At 41.1% G+C, this 24,692-nt stretch overlaps 1 protein-coding gene across 1 annotated transcript; it reads left to right on the top strand.

Moving 5' to 3' along the window:
• Window positions 1-521: 521 nt before the first annotated feature.
• Window positions 522-24,189, top strand: BAG3 (BCL2 associated athanogene 3). The gene is made up of 4 exons (XM_030570159.1): window positions 522-796; window positions 16,115-16,471; window positions 18,459-18,845; window positions 22,899-24,189. Exons 1-4 carry the CDS (start codon window positions 620-622, stop codon window positions 23,655-23,657), a joined length of 1,680 nt encoding a protein of 559 aa, XP_030426019.1. The 5' UTR covers window positions 522-619; the 3' UTR covers window positions 23,658-24,189.
• The last annotated feature ends 503 nt before the right edge of the window (window positions 24,190-24,692 follow it).

The raw sequence follows: 24,692 nt of genomic DNA on the forward strand, positions 1-24,692 counted from the left end.
CAGCCGCGACTGTCAGTGTTTGGGGAGGGGTTGGGCGGGGACGGCGACAAAATATTCCTGTTTATGGCCTCCTGTAGGCGAGGGCCACCTCTGTCAAAGCTCCCACTCAGGACTGTGCTGGGCACTGTGCAATCACAGAATTGAAGAGGCAGCCCCCGAGAAAAGGATGGGCTGGGATGTAAACATCTGTTACCCTGACCCCATGACTCAGAAGTTACAAGGGTGGGAAAGGCGTTCAGCCCTTCCCCCCGGCTCTGGCAGCAGGCAGCCCGGGGAGGACAGCGCTGCGGGCTGGCTTGCGCTAAGCACAACGCGCATTAGCCATGACGGTGCCCAGGGTGACTCAAGCAGCCTCTCTCCGCCCAGCTGCCGCAACCAAGTTCTGCTCGACGCAACCAGAAGTTTCCAGCCGAGCCGGCCAGTTGCTCCGTCTCTCCACCTCCTTCTCCTCCCCCTTGAGCTCCTCCTCCGCCTGGCCCCTTTGCAGCTATTTCCAGACAAGTCCACCCCCTTCGCTGCCCCCTCCCTCCGCCCATTGATTGATAAAGGTGCCGGCCTGGCCGGCTTCCCCGCCTGAGTCCACAGTGCATGGCAGAGCGGCCGCCGCGGGAGCCGCAGCATGAGCGCCGCCGCTCACTCCCCCGTGGTGCAGATGGAGGGCAGCGCCGAGCGAGAGCCCCTGCCGCCGGGCTGGGAGGTTAAGATCGACCCGCAGACCGGCTGGCCCTTCTTTGTGGATCACAACAGCCGCACCACCACCTGGAGCGACCCGCGGCTGCTGGCGGAGCCACACAAGGTGCCCGCTGGGGAGCCCCTGTGGGGCGGCGATGGGAACTTGGTAGTGAAGGGCCCGGAGCTTGCTCCCTGCGCAGCGCCGAGCACGGCAGAGGGCAGAGCAGGGCCGGGGGCAGCGGGGGGCGAAGGGACGGGCTGCGGAGCCTCCTCATGGTACGTGGCCAAAGGGGGGAGGGAGGGCAGCCTTCCCCTCTCGGTACAATTGCGGGAGGAGGCGCATGGTAAAGGGAGGGGGGGGAACAGGCCTTCCCCTCAGTACCTGAAATTGGGGGGGGGGGGAGCCGTCCCTCCCCTCCCTACATGCAAAAGCGGGTGGGGAGCTCGGCCAACTGCCTTGCCCCTTGGTACGTGCTAATTTCGGGGGAGATCGAGGGGCACTGGCAGAGCCGCCTGCCCTCTCCTCAGTACATGGTAGTGCAGTGGGGGTGAGGGGCAGTGGCAGGGCCATCTGCCCTCTTCTCTCCTCAGTACATGGCAATGCAGTGAGGCCAGGAGCTGCCTTTTGTCTCTGACGCACTGCAGTCCTTTTTTTGTGCATTAAATCATTTGATACCTTAGCCCTGTAATGTTTATTTAAAGTTGGTTAAGTCCACCCAGCCTGCCTGGGGAGACACAAACTCTGATTTATTTTGCAGACGTGTATAGCTTAAACAATGGACATCACTTAAAAAAAAAACCTTCCTTGTCAAGGAGTTTTTTTCCTTACTAACTGGCTCAGTAATTTTGAGCACTGGTTTGGTTTTGTTTTAAAGCATGCTTACAGGAAACCCATCTCTCACTCCAAATATGTCCATGTAAAGAGAAGTAGCTGAGAGTTAAAGAGCAGTCATGATTTTTCTAGGTGCCCTCATAAGTGGATCTTCAAAGTAAACCTGTCTTAGTTTAAAGAAATGCTGAATTTATAGTGTCCCTACATTTAATCAGAATTAGTGTTTTTTGTTAGATTTAGGCAATAACCAGGAGAGACTGAGCTGGAAACCCCCTAGATGAGCTAGGAAGTTTTTAAGAGCCTAATGGAAAATAGAGTTTGCCAGATGTTTGGTTACTTTGTTTTAAGTTCTGATATGCTAAACTTTGTCCTTGCCTTCATTTTTGACACCATATTACTGATGATCATAAAACATTACTATCATAGGACTAAGATAGGATAGCAGAATTGGGCCCTTAGACACTGAGTTCCAGAATTAGGCCTCCATAGACCAGGGCTGTACAGAACTCTGCAGCACATCAGAGGAAAGAAAGCTCCCAATAAAATATGGAAGGTGCTGTTCAGGCCAGTGCTGAAAGAAGTTTGGTTGGGCTCTATATTACTGTATATTGGACTGAGTCTGAACATATGATTGCTTCAGCTGCAAGCAAAGGTCCCTGACACTTCAGAAATCAGCTAAAACTTTCAACTGTTGCCTTAAAAATGGTGCCGTGCTGGTGGTCTGAAGCTTTAAAGGTAGCAAGTTATTGTAGAGCACTAAAGCAGTTAGATCATTAAGACAACATTCAGTTCAGACTAATCCTGCAGGTAACTATTGTTTCATCATTTTATCAGCACACTGGGAAGACTTAGGGCCCTGTTAGTGACAGTATTGTTGTCTGTGTTGATATATAAGCAGAAGCCCACTGTAACATTTATTTGTTTTTGAATTATATTTGAAATACATGTAAAATAGACAATTCTGTAGAGGTCTGGAATGCATTTTTATAAACCAGCCCATGGAAAGTGATTTGGTTTGTTTTTTTTTGGACTGACTAACAACTATTTTGTGTGCAATTTGACACTTGTAACATTATTCATTAATGTAAATATTGGAGCTTCAAACACTAAATGTAACAGGGAATATATTTTGTAATTCCTCAGTTTTAGAATGATGATTGAATAGAATTTGTTATTACTCAGTTTGTGAATGCAGGTCACAACTGAGAACTCGAGTACAAACAATACAGTACTTAAGGGAAGCCAGAGGGACTGATCTTTCCTCTTACACTGGTGTGAATCAGGAGTCACTCCACAGAAGTCAATGGAATTACATGGGTATAGAACCAGTGTGAAAGAAGATTGTGTGTATTTAATCCAGATTTTACAAAACAATTTTTTCATTTGCTTTCATTTTTGTTCTTCTCAAATTCTTTGATGGGCACTGTTTAACCTAATGACAAAGTAAATTATCAGGAGGTAGCTGTGTTACTCTGTATCCACAAAAACAAGAAGTCTGGTGCCACCTTAAAGACTAACAGATTTATTTGGGCATAAGCTTTTGTGGTTAAAAAACCTCACTTCTTCAGCTGCAGTAAATTATGTAATTTTGATACTGTTGTGAAAATCTCAGAAATATAAATCGATCAGTATTAAACAAATACTATATAAACAACTTTAGTTCATCTTCAGACAGACTGTCTGCATAGAGTAGTGGGGTCCCAGTCAGGATTGACACTACTGTAAACAAATAATAGATGTTTTGTGTAACCATAACACTTTCTTGAAGAGTAAAGAGTGCATTTTTTGAATGACCTCTGTTATAAATTTGCCATCTCTTGGGAAATTAACAAATGTCTCCTCTTAAATCAGGTTTAAGCTGCTTTTGATAATCCTCTGAAAACTGGAAAAATTTTAATGATAGTGGATCAGAGTTCTTTTTTTGTGATTGAAACAAAATAAATTATCTGAGGTGAAATAAATTTATCTGATGTGAAATCTGTGGTAATGGAAAGTAACTCCCTAAAACCTGTCAGGAAAGGATTATTTTACAGATCCGTTTGAAAGTAGTTTTGGGGAAGAATGTACAAGCTTCTATATAAAAAGGAGAAACAATTGCACCTACCTTTGAAGAGAGATTATTAAATAAATTTTTCTAATAGGAAAACTTGGAAAATACTCACAAAACCAGGCATTTACATGCTTTAGAACTTCTTGTCAAGGTCAAGGTTAATGCTTCCTGAGAAGGAAGGGAAAATTGTTGATTTAATGCTCTATTCTGCTCCTGACAACAGACACAAACTCCAATTGATTTCAATACAAGTTTTGCATGAATGGCCTGATAAGGCCCTTGGAGTTTGGGCCTGAATTTAGAATTACCTATTCAAATTAGGGGGCAGATTCTGGCACCTTCAGTCTAGTTTAAGTAGCATTCTGTTTCACTAGTAGTCCTATTGACTTCACTGGAACTATTTGTGGAGTAAGGTCATAAAGGTTTTAAATTCTGGCCCTCAAGAAATATTGGGTGTCCCTAAATAAGAATTCTGAGCTGTCAGATTTGCTACTTAGTTGGCATAATTTAACAAAGAGAACAAATAATTAATCTCTGGCTTTCACATTCAACTGGAAATACAAAACTATTTCTGGAGGGGTATTAATGATTCTTGTGTTCATGAATGACTGAGATCAGGTTTTGTATGCAGGCAGGAGGAGGAATACTTTCAAACAGCTTCCTTGTTTTCTCCCTCATTTACCTAGTACAATTCAAATAGAAGAACAAGTTTTGTTTTGTTCTCAGGGATGAGTTGAGGAGGTTAAGAGCTGAAATGTTCATTCTTTAGCCTGCTACACTTGGATAATTCAAAAGAGACAAAATGTTTTCTGAGATTTCAGTGATGCCCTGTTCTTTTGGAAAGCTCATAAAAGCAGACAGTGAAACCACTGACTGTAGATCATCCTGGTATTGGTGCTAAAACATCAGTTTAAAATTATCCTCATCCTCTTGATAATTCATCCCTTTGAATGACCTGTGCAGTGAAATTAATTTAAAGAATTACAGCAGTGAAATGGAACACAAAGTGTGAAGTCATTTTCTAGCTAACTGAATAATAACTTTTGTGAGACCATTAGTGATAATGAAGCCCCCTTATTTCTGTCATGTTGGGCATGATTCTCCTTTCATTTATTCTGGTTTTACACTGCTGTTACTTCATTGATTTCACCCTTAAACCCCTAATCCAAGCCCCATTTAAGTCAACTGAATCAGGCCCTCAATTACCAGTTAACTGTGGAGTACAATACACAGCAGTAACCACATGAAGATGTTCTGGTTATTTTCATTATGTACTGTTGCTCTTTCCCCACATATATGAAGAACAGACAATATGTTTATTAGGTTTTGTGGGAGGGGTGGTGGTTGTAGGTAAGTTTCTCAACTTTAACAGTTTATGGCCCAGTTATTTGTATGGAATCATGGAATTTGTAAGGAATGGAATGTCAGAATGGATTCAAGACATTGTCAGGAGATCAAGGAATATAAAATCTGCAACTAGACTGAAGTGAACAGAAGTAATGTTTTTGGTAATGACTGAAGAGCATTTAGAGTATTAAGGCAAGTTCTTTAATAGTTATTTTCTCCCAGGATACTAACTACTAATTTATTGAATGACTTGCTGGAACTTTCAATAATAATGTGGACCACATAACTTATTACATTTCTACTAGAGAAGTGTTTTCCAACAAATGCCATTGCTTTTCCTTTAGTTTCTTTGTTACAACCATCTTCCCTTGGGCATGTATGTCATTTGTTTTTCTGAGTAATTAATGTCAACTCAGCATGGCTTTTGCCAAGATTATTTGAAATGGTGGGTCAGTTTACTAAATTGTTCAGTGGAAGTCCCCGAACTTTTGAAAATGGAAATGGACCAGATTTAGCTGGGGAGGATGGTTTCAGGGAAGGGCTGAATCCTTTCAGGAAAGGGAACACATAGCCCACGTCCAGACTAACCCGCGGCATCGGCAGGTTAAAATCGATTGCTCGGGGATCGATATATCGCTTCTAGTCTGGACGCGATGTATCGATCCCCGAGCGCGCTTACATCGATTCTGGAACTCCATCAACGCGAACGGAGTTCCGGAATCGACACGGAGAGCTGCGGACATCGATGCCGCGCCGTCCAGACGGGTGAGTACCTCGATTTTAGAAATTCGACTTCAGCTACGTTATTCCCGTAGCTGAAGTTGCGTATCTAAAATCGATTTTAATATCTAGTCTGGACGTGGCCATAGACAAGGCTTAAATAAGTGTTAACTAATGCCGCCACTCCTATGTATTCTGTTTACATGGACTACTCCCCTTTGATATTTATTTTAACTAAAGATGGGTCTTACGTGTTAACAGGGAAGAGACATTCTTCTATGTTATGAACCCCCTCTTCACTCCTCTTCTGTGGAATCAGTACTACATTCTTGCCCTGTTTTTACCCCAAATTACACCTCCTGATTCTGCTTCCAAAGAAAATATAAAAATAAAAGGGGCTGCAAGCCCGAGAGGTGTCTAAAGAGAGGCTTTTTTTGCAACTGGTGCTAGGGAAATCTTATCAGTAAATAGGGTGCGGCATAACAAGTGTTTTTACAGTGTGGAAAAATAATCTATGTGGATGAAATGCTATTTTAGGAAGTGATACCAGAGGACTACCCTATGCACAATTAAATCAAGATGGAAATTCAGGCAGTAGAGACGTCCTGTGACGTGAATGACTGGTCACTAGTTCGTTATTTGCTTTCCTTTCATGAGTGGCAGCATGTTGCTGCTTCATGAGATTCATACTGTCACTTGTGCTCTGAGTTCATGGGGCACAGCCAGTATCTGGAGCACAGAAAACAGACTGGCCACCTGCTTCTTAGGGAAAATCACATAATGAACAGAAGTAGCTTGGTAGAGCACGTTGTCATTCTTATGATCTTTGGCAAGAAAACTCCTGTTGGCAGAGTCTTAGTCAGCTTTACTTCAGATCTATCCCTCTCTCTCTTTGTGGATGTCATTGTTTTCTCAGAACATGTTCAATTCAGCCCAACTGACGCAATCTTCATGCGGGCCAACTTCTACTTATGGACATAAAGGGCAAGTGTCTTCATGTTCTGTGGAAGTCCAGGATGTGATAGCCTAAGAGGAATCTGCTTGGTGAGCAAGAAAACTATAGCTATAATTCCTAAAACAGGAATAGGTGATACTACAGCCAAGTTGTGACTTTACAGCTAGAAGCATGGATCTCTACTTTTGAACTACGTAGCACTTACTCATGGTTAGATTGTTTCCTCACTTTTTTTGATCCACATCAGCATATTGTCGCTATCCATCAGATAGACTATACATAAATGGAATACTTACAAGGTATATATTAACTCCTTTGGTTAACAGAAAAACAAACCATAAGCCTTATTTGCCTGCACATATGAAAGGCATGAAATTAAAACCTCAGCATTAAACAAATAAAGCATCAGCAGCAAGCAGCCTGTTCTATAAATAATTATGTGACTGATTTGATGCCTTATTAAGACAAATTCATGAGACTAAACACGTTTGAGTTATCCTATCTTTCTTCAGTCATTAGCTAATGATGCCTCACTCAGTATATATGAACACCAACTGTAAGTGAGTGAGAGAATATGAAAATCCTGAGTAGGTAAACTTCTGAATTACAGCAGTAGAAGCAGTATGCTCCAGTGGATTGAGCATCGGACTGGGACCTAGGAGATGGTAATTTTGCCCTTAAGTGGCTATATGACCTTGGTGAAGTCAACTAACCTCTCTGCCCCTCTTGCCCACCTTTGTAAAATGCTCTGAGAACTATGAATAAAAAGCACTCTGTAAATACTTATTATTAATAATCCATGGAAACATAGAATCGCTGAGGAAACTGGTTAGATTAAAGCTTTTAATTAATATTTTAAGTAAATTACTGTTGACCAGTAGCGCCTAAACTTTTGATTCAAGGGGGCTGGCCCAGGCTCCGGCGCACCCCCTATGGTGGCACACCCCACAGTTTGGGAAACTTTGGGGCAGATAGTCTGGGGTGGATTTCTACTTTTAATAAAGACTCTTAACACTGATGAGTTAGCTAGCTAGATCAATTGTTATACAATTTTTTTTGGGAGGGGGTGGGGAATATTGGTTTGGCTATAACTTAATTCCAAGAGGGCAAGCAGTCACGATTTTTTTGAGTTGCAGCCACTTCCTATAAGGTAAAAATAGTCTCATGTAAATGGAACTGGTGCATCCTCCTTAGTTCAGAATATGAGCTGCTATTTTCATCATATAATGACATTTCTGTTTGAAAGTGAAATAGATATATGTACAAAGAATACTAGGTTACTAAAATGTCACGATCAATTTTGGCAGGCACTTTTCAGTTTATTTTATATCAATCTCCTGACCTATGGGACTCCTTGCTCCCTGAAAACATGGGACCAGATCCTGCAACTCTCACTCATATGAAATATAACTTAATCCTGCGTTCATGGACTTCAGTGGGTGCAGAGTCAAATTCATAGTCTCCCTGAAGCCAGTGGCGAGGGTTACCAGAGTGGATTCAAGGTCTGCAACATTACTTAAAACTTTCTCCTTTGGTGACCCTATAAGAGAAATCCCAGTGCTTTCTGTGAATGTTCATATAACACAGACACATACAGTACATACATTTCCCCTTAGTGCCTATCTGTTTCAACCTCTGTGTAAGAGCTATGGAAAAGTTAAGTATTATAATGAATATGTAAGTCTTAGAGGACCTCTCTTCTTTAGAACACAGCTTAAGAAAATGTTACTGGCCATGTGTTCTGCAAGAAGCAAAAATGTTGCTTTTCAACGTTTTTCCTGTCAATCCTTGTAGCATTGTACATTTTGGAGTTCAGTCTTACTCTTCTTACTCATGCAAATCGTCTGATTTAAGAGACCTGCAATAATGACGTGTTATAGTTTGCATCCAGCATAGTCTGGAAATTTTCAACATCTGTTGATAGAACAATATGGAAGAGTAAGGAGTGACTGAAAGCTCAGGCATGACCTCAGGATTTGACTAATTATGATAATTTTGGCCTCTGAGGAATGCTCTGAGGAATCAGCTTGATGTGTTGGCCTTACCTCATCCTCCACGCCAGGAAGAGGGTGCTAGTGTGTAGAGGCTGTCGTCATAAGGATTCTTTCCCTTCCGTCATGCCCTGCTTGCTGAGGGAACTCATTTAAAAGCTGGGAGTAAGGTTGAGAATCTTGATGTCACTTCTGACCATACCCTCCGCATCGGAAGCCAAGAGTAGGATGTGGTGGCATGAAGCATTTGTGCTGGCTGCACTTTTATTTATCCTGGTGATGACCTCACAACAGCAGCATATGCCCTCTTCGCCAAGAGGTGTGATAATTGTAATTGCCCTTTAGCAGAGCTACCAGCACTATGGATCTCTTTCACTTGCAGCTTGTTTGAAATGCGGCAGCACATTTTCCTTGCTGGTTAGTGCAAGCATAATATGATCATGATTGCTCAATGTTCTTTAATGTGGTTGCCTATAAAGTGGTGGATTGACTCTAAATTGCCACTGTTGATTTTAAAGCCATTTATGATGTAGGCTAGATTTAAAATCTCTGATCCACTTTCTGAAGGATTTTGCATTCACATTTCCCCTGCTTTTCAGGTCCCTCCCATCACATATAAGACAACAGATGGTCAGGTTTATCCTATGCCTTTAAGACCACTGTTGGACCTTACTTTTTAACCTTCCTTTTATTCATTTATCTTGAACTCCTCTCTTCTTAGTTTTGAGATGATTTTTTTGAAATTATAATATTCATTTATATTTTAAGTACTAAATGTTAATCTGCCTATCCACTACTGGGGATGGGACTTTTAATAATAATAATATTGATAAAATAGTTGCATACTCTATGGCACATTTTACCTTTGTTGCATACTCTATGGCACATTTTACCTTTGTAGCAGGAGATGAGAGAGCAATTCCTTTTAGTCCATTATGCAGCATTGGTGCATAGGACTTGGATTTCTGCTTGCTTTATTTGAACCAGGAAGGTTGTGAACTAAGTTTTTTATCTCATTGTATTTTGTTTAATCATTTCTTTTTATACATGTGTCTTGAATATGGACTCTGGAATGTGTAAACGTCCGTGTTCAGACATTGTTTATTGTGAGGCAAATAGCACATAAGAACTGAATATAAAAAGTACTGACTTCTTCCTGACTTCTTCCTAAGCTGAACCCAGAGACTGAACGTCCTTTAGGGGGTTCCCATGCTCTCACCTTCATGGTAGTCCAGTGGAAATTCTGTGGTTGCTAATTCCCCTTCTCTTCCCCCATCCCAGTATCCTAGCTGGGATGTTGTTCTTTTTATATGCTAGAAGATTCCTCTGTGTGAGATAAGAAACTTCAGCCTTTTGTGCATAGCATTGTGAGCTGCAATTTCAGAAGATCCTTTTTGACCTAAAAACCCAGTTATTGAAATTTCTGTTCTTTTAATCACTTACTATGATTTTGAACAATAATTAAGGATACGATTCTGTCACGGATTCCATGACTTTCTGGGACTGCTTTTGAGGCAGCCCCGGGGCCAGAACTGCCGACCAGCAGTCAGCCCCCAGACCTGCTGGAGCAGTGAGCCCAGAGTGGTTGGGATTTGGTCAGCTCCCCTGGGGCTGGAGCAGCTGCAAGCTCCAGCAGTGCGCTGTTCATCTCCTCTCCCCTCCCTCCCCCTCCAGGTATTTTTAGTAAAAGTCAGGGACAGGTCATGGGCTTCTGTGAATTTTTGTTTATTGCCCATGACCTGTCCCTGACTTATTAAAAATACCCATGACAGAATCTAACCTTAATCATAATAAAAGGCTAGCTGTGCAATGGAACCAAAATCAGTTTGCAGTGATTTAATTTGAAAAAGCCTGTGCTCTTTCTGGGATAGTGTTTTGACTCCCTCCGGATAGATTTTAAAGATTTTTTTTACATACTTACAGATTTATTTTTATGTTTAAGGACTTCTCTTTTTACTAAGAAAAACTTTTTTTTTCGAGAGATTCTGAATTAGAGGAATAATCAAGGATCTGATGATTATCATTTAGATCTCATCTAATTTACTATGCTAAGGCCCAAACATCAATGAGAGAACAGAATTGGACTTAAAAGTAAGTAGTTCAGGGCAGATCATTCTATCAGCAGACTGAGGTCATGAAAATTCAGAGTTCTGTGCTGAGTGACTAGTCAAGAGAGGACTGATGCCTCTGGCATCATTGTTCTCTTCCCTATACTGCACAAAAGCCTTTCTGCAGAGATGACATAGAGATTCAGGTCATCAGGTGTGGAGGGACAGATTTCAGCAAATCATTTCACCACTCACCCTCCCCTCTCCCAACCCTGCAGTAACTCCCCCTTTCAGTTAATATTACTAAAGGCTATGGAATTGTCACTTAGCATGAATTCTGGGGGCATCAGAGAGAGGACATAGTAGAATGAAGGTTTGCTACTATCGGGCCATTACAGGCAGAAAGCCAGGACAGAGGCTGAAACTTCAACATTGATGGTCTTTAAATTCATTCTCCACAAATGTAAAAGAAAGCAGCTGTGAAAGGAATAAATGCAAACAGATTTTGGGTCCATTCTACATCTGGGGTGAAATCCAGTCTTTGCTGAAGTCAATGACAGACCTATTGCTACAGCAGCGCCATGATGTCACTACTGGACTTCATGGTTCAAAGTGACAGGAGATGCTCATCTCAACAAAATAAATGAGTTTTTAAGTGGAAGAATCCTTTCAAATTGAAATAAATGAGAGTTGGTACTTAGCACCTTCCAGGAGTGCTCAGACTCTTGTAGGATTGGGCCCTTAAACTGGTGCCTATACCTATTATTAGACCACTGAAAATCTAGAAGAGGTATCTCATCCTTCTCTTCAAGGATCTGCGCTAGGTTTTTTTTCCATTTTAATAATGCTACAACTTAAGCATAGACAAGGCCTTATTAACACAAGGCCATGCTAAGATACTGAATTAGCTGGTTGCTGATACCACAGACCATGCAGAGAGATTTCGGAAGACCACAGGGAAAAGGGAATTTTTTTTTAATGTAAATCCATGTTTATTTTTATATGAAAAGAAAGTTAACTGTTTGCACCAGGAACAATAGCTTCAGACCAAAATCAGCCACTTGTATTGTAAATAATCTTCCAGTATTTCTAGTTAGTTCAAGAAAAGACGTCATTTACAGTTTGCTTGTACTTTACTTATTTAAAAAAAAACTGTAGTGGTTAATTATTTACATGCTGCTGCTATTTGTTGACAATGCTAGTTTAACATTTTATAGCAATGTGTGTGTCCTTTGTTTTGAGGGCTGAGAATTACTACCATTTCAAAATCACAAATCAGTAATAACTAGTTTTTTAAAAGTTTCTGTAATCAGTTTTGTAAAAAAATAGAAATTAATGCACTCAGTTTGATGATTTCTAGAAGTTGTACTAATGTTAAGCATCCTAACACCCCAGAGACAGGAAATTGTTTTGTAGACAGGGAAACTTATAAAGGATAAAGGGAAGTGACTTTGTGACACACAAGTGAGTGGCAGTTGGAAAACAAGTTACATCAGTAAGATTGTGATTGCAGCTAGTTGCATTGACTTCTTGGCGATGCATCATACATCGCATTTTACTTTATTATTATCTGAGGTGCAGTTGCCAGGGCAAGTCAGAAGCATAAGCAGAGATGAAGAGTGGGGAGGTAATGAAATGACAGGGATGAAATGAGGGAAGGGGAAGAGAAGCTGGACTGAAGAGAAGATGCTGCCGCTGTGCCACTGTAGCACTTCAGTGTAACCAGGGTTGGCAACCTTTCAGAAGTGGTGTGCCGAGTCTTTATTTATTCACTCTCATTTAAGGTTTTGTGTGCCAGTAATACATTTTAACGTTTTCAGAAGGTCTCTTTCTATAAGTCTATAATATATAACTAACCTATTTTTCTATATAAAGCAAATAAGGTTTTTAAAATGTTTAAGAAGCTTCATTTAAAATTAAATTAAAATGCAGACTGGTGGCCAGGACCTGGGCAGTGTGAGTGCCACTGAAAATCAGCTCGCGTGCCACCTTCAGCATGCGTGCCATAGGTTGCCTAGTCCGGGTGTAGACACTCCCTATGCTGACAGGAGAGTCGTTTCTCACATCAGTGTAAGTAATCCAGCTCCCTAAGAGGTGGTAGCTAGCTTAACAGAAGAATTCTTCCATTGACCAATCACTGTCTAAACTGGGGGTTAGGTCAGCATAGTTACATGTCTCAGGCATGTGGATTTTTCATACCTCTGCGAGATGTAGCTATGCAATGGAAGTTTCCAGTGTGGACCAGCCAGGTGTCACCGACCAGTAAACTTAAATTAGTATAAATTAAATGCTAAAAAGAATAATCAGGATGACCTTCCTTATGTTTGTTGTGATCTATGTAATTCACAATTCATGCTACTTCTGGAGGCAGACGGGAACAGAGAATTTTGTTGCTTTTGTGGAAGGTGCTCAGATACTAGTGTTGAAGGCCATATAAATACCTTGATAGATAGATAGATAGATATATACATACATACATAAATCTAGCTACCGTTTTTGTAATTGACCATGAAGAGAATTTGAGTACAGGGACTAACTACATTTGTAATTTTCCACAGGATGTACTTATATTTATTTACAGCTGTAAATATAATGACAGATTACAGGGGTACAGTTCATGCTGTTCTTTTTAAGGTGGTGTCAATGTTTCCATTATAAACCCTATTTTCAGGGTTTATAAGCGTGCTATAAAATTTCACTCCAGGCAAATCTTGGCATTTTAAAAAAAACCACACAAACACGCCTCTCAGCCTCTTTGTTGTTAGGCTAGTTGTTTTGCATTTCCAACCAAGGTCTGAGCTGTGGAAGCAGGCTTTGTCAGATAGCTGAGATGGTTCACAAATTTAGGCAGTCTAAAGGGCCTGAAAATAAAATTTGTAGGGCCCTAACATGATCATCTAGGATGAGATAAATCCTATGGAGGGTGGTAGTGATAGAGGAAACTTTTACAAGGATTCACCTCATTCCAGATTGCTCTGCTGGGGGTTGGAATTGAGGTTGCAAGGCCCACCCCCAAACCTAGCGGACTTCTGAGATTCCAAGGAAGATTTTGCCTCTGTACGGTGCCCCTAGCAGCTTTCTGATAGGGTGTCTCAATTGGAGCTTTGCCAACAGGGACTGCCCTACCATAGATATTCCATGGGAAAGATCCAGTGCAGCTTAAGAAAGCATATTGTTTGGGGTCCTCTTGGCCTACCCAGGCTCTAACCTCTCCATAGCAGTGATCTCATACCCTGTGGGTCATCTTCTACAAGGTTCACAAGAGGAGAGGACAATACCACAGAGGTGGACAAACCTCCCTTCCATGCTAGAGTGGGAAGATCTGCACGAGTCATCCCAGCTGTGTAGTATAATTCAGGCAGACATATCTAGCTACCCGTAGATCTCTCTATGGCAGCGATTCCCAAACTGGGTCAGGACCCCATTAAAATGGGGTTGCCAGAACTGGCTTAGACTTACAGGGGCCCAGGGCTGAAGCTGAAGCCTGAGACCTACTGTCTGGAGCCAAAGTTGAAGCTCGGGATTGAAGCCAAAGCCCAAGGGCTTCAGCCCTGGGCAGTGGAGCTCAGGTTACAGGCTCCCTGCCACTCCCCCCCCCCCCCCCCAGTGCATTGGAGCTCAGGCTTCAGTTCCCCCTCCAAGTATCGTGTAGTAATTTTTGTTGTCAGAAGGGGGTAACAGTCCAATGAAGTTTGAGAACCCCAGCTCTATGGTAAGGGAATTTTCTTCATAAGGATTGTGTGGAGCAGCTGCTGTAAACCAGGCATGGAATCTAATGACTCAGCCTAATCAGCAAGGTGTTTCTTCCGAGCATTGAATCATCTGTTTTCCTGACTACTAGGCAGCATGGTTGGCTTCACTTACTTGGCAGAAATTCTGCTTTGCACATGGCTTCAGTTGCCACTTGCTTACTGTTCTTGATTTTTCAGTTAAATCAGTTTGCCGACATAAGCGTATGTCCCTCCTGTGCCTAGAGGGGAATTGCTGCCAGTAGCACTAGGAACATACTGTGTTGATCTAGATTTATATTTGCAGGGGTAAATACATTGATATAGCAGGGAGAGTGAATTGGTGAAGAGGACCTAGTTGTTTGTACTAAGAGTCCAGCAGCCCCAAGACCATCCATATGCAGGTGCTGATTCTGTTCTTGCATCTGTTTAAGTCTGAAATAATAAATAGTTACACTAATATAAAACCATTGTGAGATCAGAATCAGACCCATAGTCTTTAATTGTATGCAGAAGCTAACGTCAAATTATAACTTTCTGGGCCTGGTTTTCCTTTCGGACTTCAGTGGAGTTTGTCTTAATTTACACCAGTGAAAGAAAATTCAGGCTCTCTGCCTCGAGCCCATTCCCTTCTGGAAGCACTTCATATATGTGGTCTCATTAACTTTGTTAAAATAATAAATTTTATTCTCTGCAATTTTATAGCTTGCTGAGTTTCTCAGTACTCTTTGTTTTAAGGAGGCACTGGCATATGGGAGGTTCACTCAGTATCTGATTGGAAAATAATTAATTTTCATTTAGTGAATTGGTCTGCTTACAGACGACTACTACATAACCGAGTAATTTTTCTGGTTAGAACAACACTTAATACTACAATAGAAATCCTGTTATGTTCTCTTATTAAACTCTCCCTTTACTGAATAACGACATTACCCTCTGTGCGGTAGAGTGCTTGTTATATGATCTTACTCAAATACATCTGGAACTTGGCCCTTAGGAGGGCCTCAAAATAGAATGACAGTTGCAGGAAGAACTTTATAAGAGGACTTATGAGGAAGCTTGGTACAAACCGCTTCCATCTTATGCAGAGTATTAGTATAATCATAATCCAGCACCATGTAGACTTATCTTCATTCCCTTTGTTAGATTTCCTTTTGGTATCCTCCTTTTATTATCCTCTTCTTTTGTTATTTTCCTCTTAGCAGCTATTACAACTGAATCACATTTAGCTGAAAGCAGATACAGTATCCAGCATCAGGCACACTCTTTTAATAGCCAGTGGAAAGAACAATACTGACGAACATTGCTTTTCTGATAATCTCCTGTTTTCTTGAGAATTTCTTTGTCTATAAATGGGCTTGATTCGAAAAGTTGCTGAGGGATTTCTTTCTGATCTCGCACTGCTGTAAATCAGACATGTCTCCACTAAAGTCAGTGGAGTTACATTAGTATAAAGCTTCTTCTGTGTGTCAGATCAGAACTGCAGTTATGAAATGGGAAAAAATAAATATCCCTAGACAAATAATTTGTTCATCTTTTTTTCCCTACTGCACACATTTCTGAATGATTAGCAGCTGTAGTTAACCCCTGCATTAGCATGTAATACCAGTTGCTCATGCAAAGGAATTTACTTAGAAATAAAGGAAGTTTTAAAGTTCTGACATACAGTTCCTTCATTGCTTTGAAGTTGGAGGTTTAAGATTACTTGTTCTTATGAGTTGCATTGGTCCTAACTTCTAAACTTTTCCCACGTTGTGTTTTTAATTTTTAGGAGGGCCAGTCATCAGCAAATGGTCCTTCTCAGGATACTCCAAGGCAGCCACAAGTAAGAGAAGGAAGCATAGGATACCCTCAACTTCGTGCTGGCTACATCGCTATTCCAGTTATGCATGAAGGTGCTGAGAACAGACAGCAGCACCCGTATTACTCTGTTCATCAGCCTGGCATGCAACAATACAAAGCAGAAACTGTTCCCACCACAAAGCGGGCACAGTCACCTTTAAGGGGGCCCTATGCCCACTCGGAATCCCCTGCTAGAGGACCAGCTGAAGCTGCTCAGACAGATAAACAATGTGGACAGACAACAGCAGCTGCAACAGCCCAAACTCCAGCCTCACATGGGCCTGAGGTAACTTGTCAGTAGTGCTGGGGTGTGTTCTGCATTACTCTCCAATATTTGTGACCTAGAATGGCATTACAACTGCCAGAGTCCAAAATTACCATAGAATTACATTTCTCCCTCCCCCCCCAATACTTTCAAAGTATTAATACAAACTCAAAAATGCACTTTTTAATGGTTCTGCAGACAGTCACTTCACTATAAATGCTTTACATTTTATCTAGCATCACAGTGTCTCACTCACAAATGACTGTGCAGAATGAATTGCACATAGATTGATTCTGTCTCTTGTCTCAGAAACAGAGGCACATAAAGCCCGATTCTCCTCTCACACTGGTTGACTTAATGGAGTTATTCCTGATTTGCACCAATGTATATGAGAGCAGAACTGAGCCTACGGTGTCCTGTGACATAACTGTGAAACAATGTAAGTGAAAATGCTAAAAACAAAGCAAACCAGATAAAAAATAAAGGCTGCTATTGTTTCATTGTTAATAAATAAGACTATTTTACAATCCACCAAACTGCACTAAATGCAGCTGACTGTTTTTAAAGTGCATATTATTTTAAATGTGTATATATCACTTGAATTCATTTAAAAAAAAGCTTTAAAGATGAACTGAAATATTTTTTCTGCCCATGCCCTTTACTAATTTGTTACTATATATTCATAATCAAAGCTTGTTCATAAAAAAGCTTCTGCTTGCTATGTATCTCCGAAGTACCAGGCCTTGGTTTCCTATTTTCTCTGGAGAGCTAGAGTTGAGATAATAGCCTCACAACAGATTTAAATCTGAGTTTGTGTTTTCCCAGGCCTGAGTTGAGTGGGGAGTGAATGCTGAATTTGAGCCATATGACAGCTTTTAACTGAGTTTTTATGCAAATAGTGGCAGGATTCACTCTTAATATGATTGGCCCATACACCACACGATCTTAAAATTCTGTGTTTTGTCCCTGAAGCCCAGGGTGGCACATGATAGAATAATGAACCAGCTACTGGGTTTGGGGTTTTTTGTTTTTTATTTTTTGTTCAGTGTGGCCAGGACCCATATGCCATATTTGTGTAACCACTTTGGCCAGTCCTCTTTCCTCTCAGTACTTTGTGCAAAAGAACTTCCAAAAATATATTGCCCCGTGTAATGTTGATGCCACTCAATGTGCATGTCTTCCAAGCAGTATCTCTTATTGAAGCACTTTGGGTCAGCTGTCCAGATTCTCAGAATTCCTTGATACAAACAGTAGTTGTTCGGGATACACAAAAACATTGTGGCCACAAACTAAAGTGTGTTACCTGTAACAAGATAATGCAACTGTGCCTTTAAGTATGATGTCGCCAAGGCCTTATTTTCCTAAAATATCCAGCTGGTGCAGCTCTACCGATAGTACCAATGGTGAAAGCGCTGGTAGACAAGATGCCACCAGCATTTTAACTCTCATGTTACTTAGACTCATTCTGAGCAGTGTTCAGACAACAATGCGTTAAAATGCTAAGAGTACATTAGTATTGCTGCCACCAGTGGAGCTGCACCACTGGGAAATTAAGAAAGTCATTCTAGTATTCACACCCTATCCTAACAAGATACAAAACCACAGGAAGAAGTCCTAATGTGACAAAGGCAACATTGTTTATGTGATTGTGGTTTTTTTTTCTTTCCCCTTTCTTTGCTTAACTTTTTGCCTCACGTCTAACCAGTTTTAATCAGACTATCTGAAACTTTGTTCTCGTTTAATGTGCCCTCCCTCCTCAGGGAATGCTGCAGCTCAGGTTTCACCTATTACAGTGATGCTTTCTCACTAGTTCTGCAGTTGTTCAGCAGGTCCCCTAGCAAAAACCAGGGAAACCAAATCTTGATGTTCAAACAGATTCCACCACTACTCTCCATTGTCTCCCCCTCTTTTTGGGGGGTGGGGGAGAAGCAAATGTTGAGGTTGCCTTTCAACATATTAACAAAATAAAAATGTGACACAACACTAATTAATAATCTTGTTTTTACAGCAACCTCAGTCTCCTACAACTTCTGACTCACAGTCAGTTTCCCCTCAGTCATCAGGTAGACCCAGTGCAGGAAGCCATCAGGTCCGTCGAGGTTATATTCCAATTCCTGTGATCCATGAGGAAAAAGGCCTCAAGCAACCATCACAAGTATATCATCAAGCACAGAAGACACACTACCCTGCCCAGCAAAGTGATTACCATGTCCATCAACCAGTGTATCACAAAATTCAAACTGATGAACGGGAGCCCAAGCCAGCACGAGAGCAGTCCCCATTCAGAATGTCTCAGAAGGGTTCGTCAAGTCGTGAAAGTTCACCAGCCAGAGTTACCACTCAGATTCAGTCCCCAGTTCCCATCAGAGTACAGACAGTTGTGGACAGACCCCAGGTATGCGAGATGATCCATAAAATCTGATTTTTCTATAGTAATTGTACTTTGTGTTAATATTTAAGTTAAAGATCTGGATTATGCTAATAAGCACATAGAATTTCACAAATGTAATTCCAGCATCAGATCCTTAGCCCATGTAAATCCAGTTTATACCAGCTGTGAGGCTCTGGCCTTCAATATTGTTGTTGACAGTGCCACCATGTTACTGAGGCACTATATTCTCATCAAGGCTAGCATTTCACACAATAGGGTGCTAAAATCCTCATTCTCACATGTGAAACTGTCAACATTAGAGATTAAATGAAAAAGAAAAGTTCAGGCATATACTCTAAATCAATTCTGATTGAAACCCAGAACCGAATTCTCTTTTCACTTGCACCCTATGTAAATCTCAGTCAGTGGTGTAAAGGAAGTATATGTTAGAAGAGAATCAGGCCCATGGGCTTTATAGTAACAATGCAACTTTGTCTCATTCATCATTGATTACAGCAGCAAATCCAGAGAGTAACCATGATTTATCATAATGAAAGGGGATTGGTAAAATCTACTCTACAATCTGTTTCTACATACAGTACTTTGTCACTAAACTTGATTCATTCAGGGACAAATTTGTCCAATTCTGCAATTTGTTCAAGATAGTGAAATTCCGCCATACAGACAGAATTTTCTATAAGGTAGTATCAGTGTATAGTATCCTAGACAAACTCTAAAATATAATACTATTTAGTGCTTATCCAGAAGATTTCACAACACGTTCTGTTCACCAATTAAGAATCACAGCTTCTTAGTCAAGTAGGTATTATAATATCCATTTTACAGATGGTTAAACTCGCATAGCAAGACAGGACTAGAAACTAGGAGTGCTGACCAAGATTAGCGCTTACTAGACTACAGTGCTTTTTACATGCTTTTTCTGAAGCATAGTCACATGTCAGTCAGAGTGGTATCTGATTTAGTGAAGGGAAGGACTACATTTTGATTAGATGCATTTCCTGAAAAGAGTTGCATTTGTTTGATTTACAGTCAGTCATTCTGGAACAGTACGTGGGGTCAAACTCTGCCCTCAGATACAGTTGCTCACAATATCTGAAGATAGAATAAGGCCACTTGTACTGAATATAATTAACATGCAAAATGTAAAATAATATTAAGCTTCCTACTGAGGCCACAAAGCAAGGACATTTTGAGTCGATATGACTTCAGCCTTAAACACAGGTTGACTTAGTCTAAGATTTCCATCACTTAAATCTGTAAGATAACCCTAAACCTCTCAAAGGTGGACTTTTCCCATTGAAGTCAAAGGGAACAGAATTAGGTCAACGCTGAGCCCTTTTGAAAATCACACCTAGAACATGAACAAAATAGTTAAGGGGGCTGGGGAATCAAAACCCAGAATTAATGACATGTACTAAGGTTCACTGCTTGCTTTTTTTTCTTTCTTTCTTTTTTTTAGGGCCAAACCTTAAGGCACTTAATTAGATTTGATCCAGTCTTTACTCAGGCAGAAATACTGTCCTCAGTGTATCTGAGCTCTGAAAATTGGCCCATTTACTTAGAGACTCTACATCAGTATTTAAGCACCTAACTTTAGGCACCTATATCCGAAATAATTGGTCTGAGACTTTCCCAGTGCCACATCATGAATCAGTGAAGGAAAGGGGAAAAGAACTCTGGCTCTCGTGACTCCCAATCCTGTGTCCAGACCACAAAGCCTTGCTACCTTTGGTTTTTATGGCAATATATTGTAATTTGTTTTGATGCCCTTTTGTCTCATTCTGACAATTCTAACTTTGTAGTGCTATCTCCCTTATAGATACATTGTAATAGGTTTTGCATCTTAATCTCCTCTTGTAAGCACTCCACAGCAGAAACACTGTCAATAAAATAAGTGTTACCAAAAGGTTAAAGATCTAGGAAGGTTCTTTTCAAGTCAAATTAACAGAAACAAGAAAGGGCATAGACTGTTAAAACCTGACAACTCCTGCACTTCCAGAAAATACTATCTCAAGCCGTGGCAACAGTACACACCTTTCAGTGGAGTAGCTGCACTGATGCAGCTGCGCCACTGTAGCACTGCTAGCGCAGACACTCTAAGCCGATGAGAGAGAGCTCTCCTGCTGACTTACTACTCCAGCCCCTACAAAGGATGGTAGCTATTTCGCTGTCCATGCTAGCACTTAGGTCAGTGTAACTTACGTCACTTAGAGGGGTGGCTTATTCACACCTTGAGTGACACAGCTTATTCCGAAGTAAGTGGTAGTGTGCACGTAAGGTCAGTTTGTTAGAAATTAGGAGTGACATTTTGACTATATTGAAGTCAATGGCAAAACTCCCACTGATTTCAGTGGGGTCAGGATTTCACTCTAAGAGCCCAATCTGCAACCCTACCTTGCTAGGGCCTCTCATTGAAATCTATTGTTTCAACGTGAGTTCAGCATGAGGAAAGCTTGTAGGACTGGGCCTTAATATCTTTGAACCAGTTCGTATAATAATCTCTAACAACTTTTACTTTGAAAGGCAGTCCTTTGAATAGTATTTTTCAAACAGCAAAATGCAGCAGTCCTCTGAAAGGATAAACTGCATTCAAAGTGTTTTTAAAAGTACAGGAAACTAGATTTTAGGTAAAATTTGACTAAAACATCTAAAAGCAGGGCACAAGAGAATGGAAGAATTTCAACTTTGCAGATAAGTTTTAATATTGAGACTGCATAGAATAAGTCACTGATTCCTCTTGTAAAAATGACAGTATTCTATAGTAGTGTTCTAAATAAAATAGTCAACACTAATCTATGGTCAGGGATTGTTAACTTCAGTGTTGTAACTATTCAAGGTTTTGCATCATAACTTGATAGAAGCTAGGTGGAGGCATGGCCAGGCAGCTCTGACTGCTGCCTCCACCCAGAGCACTGGCTTCGCAGTCCTATTGCCTGGGAACCACGGCCAATGGGAGCTGCAGGGGCGGTGCCTGCTGGTGGAGGCAGTGTGCAGAACTGCCTGGCCATGTCTCCGCCTAGGCGCTAAGTCAGGAGGATGTTGCTGTCTTTGGGGAGCCCCCCAGGTAAGCACCACCCAGAGCTGCTTCACCCCGTCCTGTGCCACAACCATCTGCCCCCTCCCACACTCAAACTCTGCTGCTGCTGAGTGGGCACATGAGGCAGGTAAGGAGCCTGCTGGCCCCGCCAGCCCACCCCTCCTCCAGCACCAGCGGGGGTCCTAGGGCACATGCTGCCACCCGCACCCCTCCCCTGCAGCGCCCAGGCTGCCCACCCGCAGGGCCCCCGGATAGCCCCCCAGGTCACAGTCCATGAATTTTTGTTTACTGCCCGTCACCTGTCTATGACTTTTACCAAAAATACCCATGACTAAAATGTAGCCTTAATTATAGAATATGAGCTTGCTTACTTATTGCAGCGGATATCCACCATATTCCTTCCTGCCCTTGGTGCATTCCCCCCAGGCCCTATGCTGAGTTGAGATTAGGGGATAGATGCATGGCCCAGATTTTGCAGAATGGATAGGGGGACTCTGTGCTGGCCCATTGCAGTCCATGTCTGGGCCCACTGCACTTTGAATGATGCAAAGGGGCTGGATCTGAGTAGGAGAACAAATCTCCCAATGAAAAGACCAAGTTAAAGCTAATGACCTTTGGAAATATTCTTAGGTTGGTAATGGCAATGTTTGCAAATCTGGATTTTACCAGTGCTAGTTGTCTATTAAGAAGTTGGTGTTAATACTAATATTTTAAGCAGCATCTTTCAATTAAGCCTCAGTATGATGGAAAAGATTTGAGACCTAAATTTTTCACAAGGGACTAGGTGCCTGAGTTTTTTTGGATACCTGACCAGAGACACCTTAAAAAGGCCTGATTTTTCAGAGCATTGGTGCTCATTACATTCTGAAAATCAGGCCAGTTTAAGGTGTCTCAAATTGGGCAGCCAAAATCACTAGTCACCTTTGAAAATCTTTTAGCCTGAAAATTGTAATTTTTGTTTACAAATGAAGTAGGATTGTTTTCATGTCTCACAATAATAAACTTTCTTCCTTCTTCAGGCTTCTCAGCAACAAATCCCACCCCAAGAAACACTACATGAAAACATACCTGAAAACAAGGTAAGCCCATCAGCAACTGAGATGCCTTCATCTTATATCCCAATTCAAGTCATTCACAAAGAACCAGATTCTAAACCACCACCACAGAAACCTCCACCCACTGCAGAAAAGGTTGATGAAAAGATTCCCTGTCCCGCTAAGAGTGCACCTCCAGAGGAGAGGCTTTCTTCTGAAGAAACTTCACCACAGAAGATGATGGAAGTGGAAGAGACACAGAAGCATCCTGGGGTCTTGAAAGTAGAAGCAATTCTAGAGAATGTTCAGATGCTTGAACAGGCAGTTGATTCTTTCACAGGCAAGAAAAATGACAAAAAATACTTGATGATTGAAGAGTATTTGACCAAAGAGTTGCTAGCTCTAGATTCAGTGGACCCAGATGGTCGTGCAGATGTGCGCCAGGCCAGGAGAGATGGTGTAAGGAAGGTCCAGAATATTTTGGAAAGACTTGAACAGAAGGCAGAAGACGTCCCAGAGGTAGTTCAAGTTTATGGACTTCAGTCAACCTTGATGGAGAATAATAAGCCACCACAGGAAATCATGGAGATTGATCCTGTGGCAGACAAAACCAGGAAAGATACAAGTAACGAAGATGCCAAAGAGCAAACCAAAATGGAAACGCATCAACCTGAAACTAAGGAGGAAGTATTTACAAATCTTGCCAGCACAACAAACACAGTTAATAACCCAACTGAACCATAGCCACATGCTGAACTTTAAAGCTCTCAGACTTTATAACTTGAAGTGTGTTTTAAGTGAATTTTAAGTTGCATGCATTTCAGAAACTTTTCATCAATTGGTTTTTAAATCAACATAGCAGCTTGGGACACACACACTTGTGGGGCAGGGGGAGAGGCTATGCAGAAATTGATGCATTTATCCTATATTCTTACACTTTATAAAGAGACATGTTTCAAGAACGAGTCTTGTTCTTAAGATATTTTTGTGCAAGCTGGATGCAAAAAATGCCTCCGGGTTAACATTGATACGTGTTGTATTTTAATGTTTCTTCTGCAGGTAATTTTTGTAAAATCAAAGCTCTGCCTCACCAGAATACCAAACCCTTCTACAAGTGTAGCCACTCTAGCAAGAATATTTTATTTTTAATGTTCATATATGGGCACTTTAAGTAAAGATGCATAGAAAGTGTGTAAGAAATTGTAGAGCTATTTATATGTGTGAAGGACTTCAGTGCTATATTTTAAAAGGGAAATAAAATAATATAGAAATCTGACTTAGTCTTTTGGTTTATAAACTAGAAAGCTGAGTATTTGGAAACAATTACTGCCTTCTAAAAATAGATATATTTTTTTTAATATCCTATTCTGGTTTAGGTAATGTCTGCTTACACCTACTTTGCCTTTGCCTAACTCCCTCTTTCCGCTGTATTTATCAGCTGTCTGCACTTTGTTGTATGGAGACTTTAGATTTGTTGCTTGACCTGCTGGTATTAATAGTTAGTGCTTTTAGAGTATATTTATATGAAACCTTGCCAAAGCAAATCATGTCACTAACTGTACAGTCATCTCCAGTACTGAAGTTCACTATCACTTCACACACTGTATTCACATCCAGTTTCTGTAACAGCAAATCAATGGGATCAACAAAAATCCATCTTCTGTTCAGTGAGTTTATTTCAGGGCCAGGTACACACATTGTATCTGGCAAAGCAATACAATACAAACACTTCTCCAAGCAATCAGCTTTCCTGTATAATTTAACAAGGGGCCTAATTAT

This window comes from Gopherus evgoodei, chromosome 7 (genome assembly GCF_007399415.2).
Source record: "Gopherus evgoodei ecotype Sinaloan lineage chromosome 7, rGopEvg1_v1.p, whole genome shotgun sequence".
Taxonomy (NCBI): domain Eukaryota; kingdom Metazoa; phylum Chordata; order Testudines; family Testudinidae; genus Gopherus; species Gopherus evgoodei.